Raw genomic sequence first — 14,634 nt, 5'->3', positions numbered from 1 at the left:
CCATGCTAATTTTTCATTCTAATCATTTAAACACCCTGGGATTTGGACGCAAGTACACATTTTAATGGAGAAAATCACAGTTTTTGACCTAATGATAAAACTTGGACTTATTTGGGTTTTACTTTTCCCACAGGTGAGAAAAAAGAGGCATGCTTGTTTAGTTTTTTTTTTTTAATCTATGAAAAATCAGCAGAGCCCGATGTAATCTTTCCTTAAAAACAGGCAAAATCGTCACCAGTCTGTCATCCTAATGTTCGCCTTATGAGAGAGGAAGAAAAGTGCATGAAAGATTTGCTACTTTCAACATCACACAAAACAGCTGGTAAGTCAATACGGTTTCTAAATTGTCTCTTTCCGCTCTGTCGTGACATGTCAAGGACCGCTGCTTGGTGGAAAGTGCCAAGAGGGAATACTAGTCATATCTGAAATTAATGACATTTTTAAACTTTTTTTTTAACTTAACGGTATTTTATCGACACCTGCTGGTTACATAACATACTGCAACAAATATTAATCCTGAAGTGGATTGCTTTTCACATTTTAAAATGTGGCTCCATTGTTTGTATGGAAACAAAACCTACTATAAAATTGAAATATATATTTGTTTTTGATCTACTAAGAAAATAACAGCATGCACTGCAAGGGAATGTGGGACGACTTGAACTGCTGGCCACCGGCTTTTCTTGGGGAAACTGTTTCACAACCTTGTCCAGAGTTTTTTAATTCAGGAGGTACTATGCAAACACACACACACCAGCACTCACTTGCACCTATTATTTATACTACATTGCACCTGTTAAATATTTGCCAGTAACCTAATTTGTTTTCATAAGGAAATTAAACACCTACTCCCTCTCAGGGTCTCTATCCAAACACTACGCCATAAAATACATGTGTACATAAGACACCGGGTAACATTTTAGTGGTAGGTTTACTCTGGGAGATAACTTTGATAAATTCTGAAGTGCCTGAAGAGGGAAATAAAAAGTTCTGCATTTCTTTTGGTAGATTATTTACCATTATACAATAAACACAGATGTCAGGTTCTTTTTTTTTTTCTTTCTTTGTACACACAGGTTCCCAAAGTAGCATACATATATATATATAAAAAAAAAACACCCAGCACGCCCCTGCGGGCGGTTTGTCCTTCAAGCTCGGGTCCTCTACCAGAGGCCTGGGAGCTTGAGGGTCCTGCACAGTATCTTAGCTGTTCCCGGGACTGCGCTTTTCTGGACAGAGATCTCCGATGTTGTTCCCGGGATCTGCTGGAGCCACTCGCCTAGCTTGGGAGTCACCACACCTAGTGCTCCGATTACCACGGGGACCACCGTTACCTTCACCCTCCACATCCTCTCGAGCTCTTCTCTGAGCCCTTGGTATTTCTCCAACTTCTCGTGTTCCCTCTTCCTGATATTGGTGTCATTCGGAACCGCTACATCGATCACTACGGCCGTATGTATATATATATATATATATATATATATATATATATATATATATATATATATATATATATATATATATATATATATATATATATATATATATATATATATATATATATATATATATATATATATATATATATATATATATATATATATATATATATATATGCAGGGCTCTAGACTAACTTTTTGACATGGGCGCACCGGTACGCCTAACTTTAAAAATTTAGGCGTACCGGCACAAAAGTTAGGCGCACTCAAATTTTTCAACCGCATCGCTTAACACCGCAGTTTTACATGTGCACTTTCTTTGGGGGGGGAAGTCCATACAGACAATATTAATTTCTAAATTATTAACTAACAAACTTGTGCTTAAAGTGCTTTGTCAATATTGTAGAAAATGTTAAAAACTTAATCATCATCTTGGCCTCCTCTGACGACCTGTTTGCTGCTGTCTGCTGCTGAAAGGCAGTGGGGAGAGGGGACACTTGGGCAGTGCATTTATCGCAGCATATAATGTGTTTCCTGGATACACTGTGCTTTTTCAGCATTCAAATATTGATGGCACCGTGTCAGAGCACTGGCTATGAATTTCAGACAGATCAGGCCTTAACTTAACAAAAAAGTTATCAATAGTTCTTTTCATCTTTTCTTATTACCCACAGCTACAGTACATCCACTTCTCTCAGGCCTAGGCTGCTCACTAGGGCTGAGTATCATCACTGATTTCTATAATCCATTCAATTCCGGTTCTCAAAGTCCTGATTTGATTCAATTTAGCCTCAGACAGTCAGAAATATTATAATTCTGATCATTTATCAGTACTGATACACATGAGACTTCATCAGAATTGTGAACATCACAGCAGATGCCTTTGTGTGAAAGTATCTGAGAATAAAACACAGGAAAACATGAAGGAGATTTTCCTGGTCTGGCTTTTTATAGCAGATAACCTTAAAAATATTCTGCAATTTTGCATAATTTTAAGAAATTTAAATTTCTTCAGTATTGAACAGCAGAAATTAGGCTTTCTTGTCCGAGGTCATTTAAGTGAAAAAAGAAAAAGCGCTGTAAACAACGCTAGACTGGTGGGTAATAAGCGAATGAATAATGCAGAAAACAGATTTGAGACGGGAAACTGTTCCTCAAGTACAGAGAGAGAGAGAGCTGTGCAGGAAGTGTGATTTTTATCGTGGTGGAAGCAAAACAGCAAAAGTCAGAGGGAATTCATGACGACATTGATCAAATGTGAAGCGCAGTTTGCTGCTTCTTTTGCTGCAGGCTCGGTGAATTTTGGTTGGAGAGAGGCAAAACCTGCAGCTCAGAATCAGCGCAAAAAGACGTAAACACAGCGCGGACCCGAAGAATCGCTAAGCTCCGACAGCGTGTCCGTGTTCAGGCCGTCGGGTGAGAAAGCCGAGAAAGACGAAGCTGATTCTGATGTGTTGGGTCCGCTCCGTGTTTAGGTCTTTCTGTGGAATCCGTTAATGAATTGATATCGCTTTATTCAAGCTACTCACCTCTCTCTTCCACCTGCACTTTCAACTGGACCACGGCCAATCAGAGAGGTCCCGCCCCTGACTATCTCTGATTGGTTTAGTCCACGATAGGTGCATAATGTGTGTCTGTTGTTGACCACACGCAGAGTTACAGAGATTTTTTTTTTGTTACCGGAACAGTTGGTCGCACCTGTGCGACCAAATATTTATTTTTAGTCGCACCACTGAAAAATTTGGTCGCATTTGCGACCAAATTGGTCGCACTCTAGAGCCCTGATATGTGTATATATATATATATATATATATATATATATATATATATATATATATATATATATATATATATATATATATATATATATGTATATATATGTATATATATATACATATATATATATATATATATATATATATATATATATATATATATATGTGTGTGTGTGTGTGTGTGTGTGTGTGTGTGTGTGTGTACATAGCAGTGCAGTTTGCACACTAAGACAAAACTCAAGTGTTATTTTATTGCTTTTTACAGGTAAAGTGCATCGCAACTGCACAAACAATGGCTGGACAGACCTGCTGATTCCACACGAAGATGCTTGTGGCTACTCTTTCAATGAAAGTCTCTTATTTCTTGGAGAGGTTGGTGTTTAGATAGATAGATAGATAGATAGATAGATAGATAGATAGATAGATAGATAGATAGATAGATAGATAGATAGATAGATAGATAGATAGATAGATAGATAGATAGATAGATAGATAGATAGATAGATAGATAGATAGATAGATAGATAGATAGATAGATAGATAGATAGGCTCAAGTCTGAAGGGAAAAAACAGTGCCTCATGGGAACTCTTCTAAAAGCCAATGCTTATCTCACTTGCTAAGTGATGATATAAACAGCTCTGCTTCCAGACCCACGCATTTACTGCTTTGGATGAGGCTCCTTCATTGTCATTTTCGACACTTTTATGAGCATGAGGGCCACAACTTTAATAGAGACCATGCACAAACATTAACGACTAAGCTCGTGTTGTGGATGGAGTTATGCAGGTATTCTCATGACTAAGGTGATACCCATATTTAGTGTCTTCTTCCTGATATATGATGGTGTTTGTCTTTGCTAACCGCTGAACCTAACCCAGCTGCTCCTGTGGTAATATGCTGATATAGTCTAAAGCTAGCTCATGATAGCAGGCCATTGCCAATGCCAACTAGCCCAAATGAACTGACCCTTAAAACAGTACTTAGTTTTACTTTTCCATTTTGCTTATGTTCAAAGTCAGAGCATTGCTGTACATTTTTGGTTTATTTAGAAATGCTAGCTACAGTACATTCTAGCTAGCTAATTTACCGCTAACTTCTAATTCTGCTCAAACATGTAAATCTGCCTTTTCATGGACTCCTTGATATTATGTCTTTTTGTTTTTGTATTTTAAACCACTGAACGCTGATTTATTAATTATTCAAACATAAAAAAGCCACCTAACTCAAGGGATAAACTAGTTTTGTGTCTACACATAACTAATAATTTAGCAAAGAACCCATTTAAAATTGTATCTTTAGACACTTTGTTACCGTCTGTCACAGAAGCACATCATTTATTCCCACTTCGAGTGTTAAATCTATAAAAAAAAGGCTGGAGTATCAGACAAACAAAAGTACCTACAGTAGATGAACAGTATCTGACCACTTAAAGAAATTACAAGAAAGCTTGCCTAAGAGAGTTCAGGCTCTTTTGAAGAATAATGGCGGTCATATCAAATTTTGACTTTCAAGCTCGCTAGAATCGTATAATTAGTTTTTGCCTTGCATACTGCATTTCCGTGCATTGTAGTACATTTCAATAAATCACTGTGGTTATTTCCATTTAACTAGCCAAATATAAAGACATGAACCTTTGCACAGAATACATGCAGTTAAATAAGACAAATTATCAGTGTATTCTTAGTTTCCGTCATTATATTATATCATACTGCATTCTCATATCCTGCTGCTTAGGAAAATAATTGAATATCGTCTATTCTTGATTCAGTCCTCAGACAGCCACTTGTATTTCTCCTATGTGAAGACAATGTACACAGTTGGATACACAATTTCCCTCATCTCTCTCATCATTGCCATCACCATATTCTGTGTGTTTAGGTGAGCAACATCTTGGCCTGAATAACTGTCAACCCTGTGCTTAAAGATGATGAATAGTTCCTAACCTCGAATTGTCCGTGTTTATATTCCTTCAGGAAACTTCATTGTACCAGGAACTACATTCACATTCAACTGTTCATTTCCTTCAGCCTGAGAGCCATCTTCATCTTCATCCGAGATGCTCTGCTCTTTACAGATGAAGAGATTTATCACTGTGACTACTATCCGGTAGCGATGGACCAGCGATTGTTTGATGAAACCCAAGTTCTGAGGCTTAATAGGATTAAAAATGTGTTACTGTTTTGTCATTTCTTCTCAGTTAAACTGATCCAAGAAGTTCTTGGCTTATCTTAGCTTAGCATAAATGTTGGCAGTAAAGGCAAAAGAAAGAATGTAGTAATATGCTCTTTTGGCAGCGAGTAGAAATCTTCAGGCGTTATTTTGGTACTGAGGTTGTGATGTAAACTGCATGGACTCACTGAAATCTAGCATAGGCATCATTTTAGCGGAGTCGTTTTGTTCTAGAACTAAAACTATTTTTGATAACTTGGAATAACAATAAGCCTAACTCAAGTTCTTTTGTGTAATTGTGGTGGGGCAGGCGCCGTGTAAGGTCGTGCTGATGTTTTCCAACTACTCCATCCTTGCAAACTACAGCTGGCTGCTGGTGGAGGGCCACTTCCTATACACCCTTGTTAACCGCTCCTTCTTCTCCCTGAAGAAACATCTGGCCTGGTACATCGTCCTCAGCTGGGGTGGGAAGAACTGTCTTCACCTTGTGGTGTCTCCTTTCCTAAAACTCAACCTCAGATCTATAGTCACTGATTTATTTCATCACACAGGTTTGCCACTGATTGTGATCATCTCCTGGGGGTGTGCAAAATATTTTTATGAAGATGAAGGGTAAGGTCTGTTTCTCTCAGCCTTGCAGTTATGATATTATCATGTCATGTATTATTATTTGACAGTTTTTTCTCATTCTCTTTTCAAAGATGTTGGGAAACCAGGAGGCATGAATGGATTTGGTGGATACTTCGAGTGCCAGTTCTTCTAACTATATCTGTAAAACTTTGGTTTTCTGTTGTACTTACATTTCATTCTTATTTGAAAGATTATTTTTAAACATTCTACATTTTGAACATACTTTTTAGATTGACAGATGTACGTATCATGTGTAAGCTAAATCTGAAGCTAACAGCAAGTTAACTTAGCTAACAACTTAGCTAACCACATGAAGTGAAAATGTCTGCCATTATTATTTATTTCAACAAAGTAAATGTATTCTGAATACCACCTTTTTAAACAGTAACTGTAATGGAATACAGTTACTCATATTTTCTATTTTAAATACATAACGGCGGTACATGTATTCCATTACTCCCCAACACTGGTGGCAACAAAAGCAATTACTGGGAGTGTTTTTTTTAGTAGCACCTTCTTAGAATCCAATTTCACCCAGCGAGAACCCACAACCTCCATGAACCACTGCCACCCAGGAAAATACGCATTTTTTTCTAGAAATCATTGATTGTATCATGTCCAATATGGCGGACAACTCTGACGCAATGTCTACCTGAGAAGGGACTAGAAGCACAGAAGGAGAAACAATCATTTGCACTGCTTTTATCATTTCAGATGAACCTCATCTTTTTCATGGGGATTTTGAGGATACTGGTGAGCAAACTCAGAATGCCAGATGCACAGAGAAACGAATTAAGCCAGTATAAGTGAGTAGTGCATACAGGGTAATGTTTGCTGTTATACTTCTATGATATATTCATACTGATGGACCTATACTTATACTAATATGTTCACCTAAAGGTAAATTTGTAAATTCACAAGTTCAAAAAGAGTTTAAAACCCTAAAAAATATAGCTGTCAATAGAATGTGATAAAACAACAGTTTCATTGTGTTGAAGAGTTATCAACTGAAGTTTAACTAGAGCTCAGTCACACTGCTCTGTGACATAACATGCGGCAAGTCAATGCAAACTCTATTCAGCCAGGCAAGTCAGGGATGTCAAACTCATTTTGCATGGTTTAACCTGTGAAACTCCCTGTTCTGTAAGTGCAAAGAACTTTACCTACACGTTTAAATCCTGAAATATTTCAATATAAGAAAAAGAAGTGTGTCTGCATGCTCTGCATGCTTTGCAAACAAAAGAAATCTGTCAGCACGGTTCTTTGGGCTTAAAATGTAAGGAATAAATATATAAAATTACAGAAAATTTTCTGGCAGCTCATTGGCCACAAAGACTGCCCTGTAAGTATAAAAGTGGAAGTTTTTGTTAATTCACAGAAAATGCTTTTTTTAAACGGTGGACCCATTGTAAAAAAACATGTTATGTCTGTTACGTAATCATGTTGGTGTATAACGGATGACGATGGGGGAGGTCTTTATCAGTCATCATCAAAAAATACAGTTAAAAGTCTAAAATTGTATGCCTTCAATCATATTTTTCAAAGCTGTCCAGCAGGCCTGATTGGAGCCTTTGCCAGGCTGTTTCTGGCCCCAGGCCTTATGTTTGACACCCTTGATGTAGATTAACATATTCAGCATAATAAGTCCCCCTAAGGTGTCTGGGGTTTAAAAAACATATCATTCTGAATATACATCAACAGTAAAATATATATATATATATATATATATATATATATATATATATATAACACCCAGCACGCCCCTGCGGGCGGTTTATGCTTCAAGCTCGGGTCCTCTACCAGAGGCCTGGGAGCTTGAGGGTCCTGCGCAGTATCTTAGCTGTTCCCAGGACTGCGCTCTTCTGGACAGAGATCTCCGTGCAGGGGCCTGTCCTTCCATGATGGTTCCTCGTCTCCCTCCTCTTTCTTGGGTTTCTGCTGCCTGAGGTATTCACTGAGCACTCGGTCAGTTGGGGCCATATATATATATATTAGGGGTGCAACGATATTCGTATCGATATTGAACCATTCGATACAGTGCTTTCGGTTCGGTACGCATATGTATCGAACAATACAACATTTGTAATTTCTTTTATCAATTTTCCTTCTGACGATGCTGTCTGTGTTGAGCGCTCAGTGAATCTGTGTTCGACTACTCCGCCTAGGCTGCACTGTCGAGCGCAGATCCACTGAGCGCTCAACACAGACAGCATAGTCAGAAGGAAGAGCGCAGGGCAAGCTAGCGAGACAGAAGTTAAGCTCTACTTGCAACAGGCAAATTGAACCTCATTCAGATCTGGCGTTTGGAATTATTTTGGTTTTCATGTGACGTATGACCCTGAAGGTAAGCGAGTCATGGACTAAAGTAAAACAGTATGTTGGATGTGCCATGCAATGCTCAATTACATGAGTGTGAACTAGTGTGTTAGCGCAGTTAGCTCGTTAACGTGTTGGCCGTCTAGCCCCATGCACGGAGTGATCGGCGGTAGCTCGTTAACGGAGATTTGCCGTGTTGTGGCGTTAAGGTCATTTCAACGAGATTAACCTGAAAGCACTAGTGGGAACACAACGAATATGACTGCACATTTACGCCGACATCATCCTAGTGCAAAGACAAGTGGAAGCAGACAAAAAAAAGCAAGCATGCTACTAACTTTAGCCGAGTCATTTAGACAGCTGTTAGCACATGATTCTCCTTATGCTGCTGAGAATATAGCCCAGAAGAAGCGGATAGTATAGCTTTTATTTTGGAAAGAGCCATTTCTCTGTAATAAACTCTCTTTTCCAAAGATGAGTGATTCCTCAATCAGATACAGGGCTCGCAATATCGCTAGCCCGACGTCCTGGAGCTAGCGATTTTTTCAGTCGGGCTACCAAAATCTTTCTCTTCCCTGCCCGTCGGGCTATTGTAGGAAAAATATATGTCAATGCTTTTGCATTCTTTCAGAAATGTAGCTGGGTAATTATGTCATTGGCATCGGTGAGCCACTGTCAATATGTGACATATTGAAGTCGCGTTTGAATTTGCGCTTGTTTTTTTGCTTTCACTTTGCAATCGTGCGAACTGTGTATAGAGAGCGACAGCACTGATCTGTGAGTGATGATAATTTGTGCACCAATTCCTCTGACATCGTCTTATTAATCGTTAGCTTACTATGCAAACATGACAAGTGAAATCTCCCGCAGCTTAAACATGTGAGAGGTTGATCGCGCAGAGAATCGCTGAGCTTATGTGAGTGAGCGTGTAAAAGCATTTCAGTTCTGCTGAGCCAAATAAGACAGGTCAGGGTGAAGAAGTGACAGCCAAAGAAAAGCTTACCACAAAACGGAGAAGTTATGACAAATCAGACTATAAGGCAAAAAGAAAGTGCAGCTTTATGGTTTCATGGACAAAAGAATTTCTGTGGCTGCGATATGATGAGCTAAATAACCAGGGCTGCACATAAGTGGTCCGCAGGTGCGCATTCGCTGTCAAAATAAAAAACACTCACAAGGGTTAGGGTTAAATTTAAAAACTGTACTTTTGAGTTAAAATATATATTTATAATTTTAATAAATGACAAATTAAAAATGCATGAACATTTTTTTGTATCGAAAAAATATCGAACCGTGACACCAAAGTATCGAACCGAACCGAACCGTGAATTTTGTGTATCGTTGCACCCCTAATATATATATATATATATATATATATATATATATATATATATATATATATATATATATATATATATATATATATGTATACCGTATTTTCACAACCATAAGGCGCACTTAAAAGTCTTAGATTTTCTTCAAAAAGTGCGGCGCGCCCTATAGCGCAGTGCGCCCTGTGTGTTGTAAGGAGGACGTAGTAGAGAACACCATGAGAACGCTAAAGGGTGAAGTGTGTGCGTTGACTTTATTGCACATACCTGTATAAAAGAACAGGTATGTGCGTTATGCAGGACATCGTTGTTTTAACAACCCTGAAAATGGCAAAGAGACACGCTTACGAAGCACAGTTTAAACTGAAGGCCATCAGCTACGCGGAGGAACATGGAAATCGAGCAGCGGCGAGAGAATTTAAGATTAATGAATCGATGGTTCGCAAGTGGAGGAAGCTGGAAAACAAGCTCCGGCAGGTCAAGAAGACGCAGCTGAGTTTCCGCGGACATAAGGCGATCATCGAGCAAAGAACGAGCGGGAGAAGCGTTTCGACGGTCACCATTCCGCTAAAAGCAGTTTCACTTTCACTTTTTATGAAACGGTGCCATTTTTCCATCCGGACCAGGACTACGGTAGCGCAGCAACTTCCAGCGGATTATAAGGAAAAGCTGGCCATCTTCCGCTCCTACTGCAGCAAACACATCGGCGACAAACACATCCAGCGATGGATGACCGATGGAGACCACAGTTTAACCAAGAGTGGAAACCAGCGCCGGGCGAGTTACGCCACAATTTGCCAATGGATTGTAGATGCTTGGGCTAACATGTCTGCTGGCACTGTTGTTCGAGCTTTCGCAAAAGCCGGCATCATTTCCGAGGAGCCGCACGGCACGGAAAGTGACTCTGACAGTGAAGAAAGTGAACCTGGCATGTTTGATGAAGATTTAGCGCAGCTGTTCAATTCAGACACAGAGGATGAGGACTTCGATGGGTTTGATTGATGATAAAAATGTGAGTACCAAACTTTGTTTTGCTCCTGCTTTATTTTTAAATACGCACACTTGTATGCTTGTGTGTTGTTGATGATGACGATTACTGGTAATAAAAATGTGAGTAAGGTACCGAACTCAGGTTTGCTCCCGCTTTATTTTTAAATACGCATACGGTACTTGTATGCGCCCTATGATCCAGTGCGCCTTATGTGTGTGTTAAATACAGTAATGGCACACATAACTGAGACTGCGCCTTTTAGCACAGTGCGTCTTATGGTCGTGAAAATACGGTATATATATATAGAAGTGTAGTCGGATGGTATCAAAGAGAGGGAAGGTAGTCAGAACTGAGGGGATTGAACTACCAGGAGGCAACATTGCAGACATAGAGGACAGTTACAAGTACCTGGGGATCCCGCAGGCAAATGGGAACCATGAAGAGGCCGCTAGAAAGGCTGCAACCACCAAGTACCTGCAGAGGATCAGGCAAGTCCTGAGGAGTCAGCTGAATGGTAAGAACAAGATCCGGGCCATCAACACGTACGCCCTGCCCGTGATCAGGTACCCTGCTGGGGTAATAGGCTGGCCAAAGGAGGAGATAGAAGCCACTGACATCAAGACAAGAAAGCTCCTTACCATGCATGGAGGGTTTCACCCCAAGTCCAGCACCCTGAGGCTGTACGCTAAGCGGAAGGAAGGGGGCCGGGGACTGGTGAGTGTCAGCACCACAGTCCAGGATGAGACAACGAACATCCAAGAATACATTGGGAAGATGGCCCCAACTGACCGAGTGCTCAGTGAATACCTCAGGCAGCAGAAACCCAAGAAAGAGGAGGGAAACGAGGAACCATCGTGGAAGGACAGGCCCCTGCACGGTATGTACCACCGGCAGATAGAGGAGGTGGCTGATATCCAGAAATCCTACCAGTGGCTGGACAAAGCTGGACTGAAAGACAGCACAGAGGCACTAATCATGGCAGCACAAGAACAAGCTCTGAGCACAAGATCCATAGAGGCTGGGGTCTATCACACCAGGCAAGACCCCAGGTGCAGGCTGTGTAAAGATGCCCCAGAGACAATCCAGCACATAACAGCAGGGTGCAAGATGCTAGCAGGCAAGGCATACATGGAACGCCATAACCAAGTGGCCGGCATAGTGTACAGGAACATCTGTGCCGAGTATAACCTGGAAGTCCCGAGGTCAAAATGGGAGATGCCCCCAAGGGTGGTGGAGAATGACCGAGCTAAGATCCTGTGGGACTTCCAGATACAGACGGACAAAATGGTGGTGGCTAACCAACCGGACATAGTGGTGGTAGACAAACAGAAGAAGACGGCCGTAGTGATCGATGTAGCGGTTCCGAATGACAGCAATATCAGGAAGAAGGAACACGAGAAGCTGGAGAAATACCAAGGGCTCAGAGAAGAGCTCGAGAGGATGTGGAGGGTGAAGGTAACAGTGGTCCCCGTGGTAATCGGAGCACTAGGTGCGGTGACTCCCAAGCTAGGCGAGTGGCTCCAGCAGATCCCGGGAACAACATCAGAGATCTCTGTCCAGAAGAGCGCAGTCCTGGGAACAGCTAAGATACTGCGCAGGACCCTCAAGCTCCCAGGCCTCTGGTAGAGGACCCGAGCTTGAAGGATAAACCGCCCGCAGGGGCATGCTGGGTGTTTTATATATATATATATATATATATATATATATATATATGTATATATATATATATATATATATATATATATATGTATATATATATATATGTATATATATATATATATATATATATATATATGTATATATATATATATATATAAGCTGTGGTCAGGACTGGAGTCTTTGCTTGGCCAATTTTAGCCTCCTGGGCCTTATGTTTCATACATCTAAGAGACTCTTAAATGTGATTCCTCCTGAGGAATAGTGGTAGGGCTAAAAAGAAAAAAGTTACACAGCAATGCACATCCAAAAACATTTCCATAGACTTAACAATGAAACTGCTGCCCCCTGTTAAACATTTTGAGTGTTCCAGTTTGTGGAGGGTCGTTACAAAAAGTACCTTTAAGGCTAATCACACAGTGCTCTATGAGCAAGTGCTTGGCGAAATTGGGAAGAAAAACTACCTTTTAACAGGAAGAAACTGCCAGCAGAACTAGGCACAGGGAGAAGCAGCCATCTGCCATCATCTGGGGTTGAGGGGAGGAAGAGAGGACACAGACAAACTGTGGAGTAGAGATGCAGCACTACCCCTTCCCCTCCTTGTTCTCGTGTTTCAGCACAACAACGCCCATCTCCACGCTGCCAGAGCAAAGTAGGCCTTTCTGGATCAGGACTCAGAGCACATCCAGACACTTCCTTAGCTAGCAATTAGTCCTGGTATGTTTGCTACTGAACATGAGCCTGGGACAGGCTGGGTCAATGTCCCAGAGGCAGCCACAACCAATGACCAGCCGGACACTGAACTCAATCCCACAAGAACAGATCCAGACACTTGTGCAGTCCAAACACAGATGGGTGACTGTATCCAGGGAAACCTATAGCATGTAGTACATATTTTGACTATTAAAAAGTTAGTTTTTAATAGTTTTAATAGGTTGTTTTTACTGTCACTTAAACAAAAATGCTGATTTCTCCTCACCCAGGAGGCTGATCAAATCCACGTTTTTTCTGGTTGCTCTGTTCGGCGTGCATTACATCTTGTTCGTGTTCTTGCCCGTTGAAGTCAGCAGCTCTATGTTTAAGATCTGGACCTTTGTAGAGCTGGCTCTGTCATCCACTCAGGTAAACCAGGTGATACCCTGACTATTTCACTCAATTCAATGACAAATGTAACCACATGATCAGCTGACTTTTGTCTCTTGAAGGGCTTTGTGGTCGCTGTCCTCTACTGCTTTGTGAACGGAGAGGTGAGAGGTCTTCCGCTTTTACAATAAACAGATTCAGAGGAAAGTTTGGAACGTGCGGACCAACGTGCATGTGTGTATTCAGGTGCAGCATGAATTTCTAAGGCGGTGGAGGAGATGGAGGCTGACTCAGCACCTGCCCACCAGACGCAGCCAGCGCCACGGCTCCATCAGCCACAGCGGGACCCCTCACACCCAGGTGTCCCTGCTGCCCTGCTCTCCAGGCAGCCTGTTGACAAGCGGGCTCCCTGTGGACACTGTGGAGATGTGACTCAAGCTGGGATCAGCTCATTTTCTCGCTCGTCTCATCCATAGCATGACGGACTCTCACTTAGTGCCGACAGTCGACAGCTTGGCTGTTTAAAACAGCATCGGACGCTTTGTTTGGAGATTTAAAGTACTGACAGGAAGATTTTAGGAGTCGGTGAACAAAAAGCTACTTTCTTTAATCACTTTCTGCAAAATGTAGCTACCCTCTGTTACCCTGGCATCTGTCCAGGGTGTACGTTTAATAAGCTCTTTTTTTTTTTAATGGATGTAACATTGTAACTAAGCTTTAATTTTACTAGTGGGTGTGTTGAAATGTTTTCTTTTATGTTTTTTACTTTTTATTGTCCTACCCCCCATTTCCTTATACAGGTTTTACCTCTTGCAAGATGACAGTGCTAAATCAGTGTTTGCTCCTAATGACTCGCCTGGTTAAATAAAGCTTACATCAGCTCAGTCCCAGAGTTATGTTTTAGCATTTAGTTTTACTTTGTTTTGACTTTTTTCAATTTGCTTTAAGTTCATTTCCAGATTGGATTTTTATTGCAAGACTCCACATCTACACCCTGATCAGACAACTTGTGGTACAATTTTCTACCAAACCAACAGATGCTAAAACTAAGGCTATTTCCCCCCAGAAGTTTTGATTTCAGTGCTCCAAGTTCAAAAATATTTTAAGTTCACTTTACATTGTTAAAAAATAAATTTTACAGTTTTATTTTACTTAACTCAGACGCTTTTAATTCCTATTTTTAGTTCAGGTTTAGTTAACTATAATAACTTTGGTCACAACACCATCTTGTGGCACAGAGTGA

The 14,634-nt window shown here is 40.7% G+C and overlaps 1 protein-coding gene across 2 annotated transcripts; it reads left to right on the top strand.

The window, feature by feature from the left end:
* LOC146608618 (secretin receptor-like) lies at positions 1-14,166 on the top strand. Of its 2 annotated transcripts, XM_085348172.1 has the most exons (13): positions 1-133; positions 223-322; positions 621-731; positions 3,480-3,586; positions 4,984-5,093; positions 5,189-5,321; positions 5,695-5,848; positions 5,936-5,996; positions 6,086-6,155; positions 6,729-6,820; positions 13,292-13,430; positions 13,514-13,555; positions 13,638-14,166. In XM_085348172.1, exons 1-13 carry the CDS (start codon positions 65-67, stop codon positions 13,821-13,823), a joined length of 1,374 nt encoding a protein of 457 aa, XP_085204298.1. In that variant the 5' UTR covers positions 1-64; the 3' UTR covers positions 13,824-14,166. The 2 variants fall into 2 exon arrangements, with proteins under 2 accessions (XP_085204298.1, XP_085204297.1); XM_085348171.1 differs by having other exon boundaries at positions 5,695-5,996.
* Positions 14,167-14,634: the final 468 nt, after the last annotated feature.

This window comes from Diplotaxodon limnothrissa, linkage group LG23 (genome assembly GCF_057381915.1).
Source record: "Diplotaxodon limnothrissa isolate DT_005_m linkage group LG23, D_limnothrissa_male_GT1.1, whole genome shotgun sequence".
Lineage (NCBI taxonomy): Eukaryota > Metazoa > Chordata > Actinopteri > Cichliformes > Cichlidae > Diplotaxodon > Diplotaxodon limnothrissa.
Note: the sequence above shows the minus strand (reverse complement) of the source record. Positions and strands in the feature narration are given on the sequence as shown.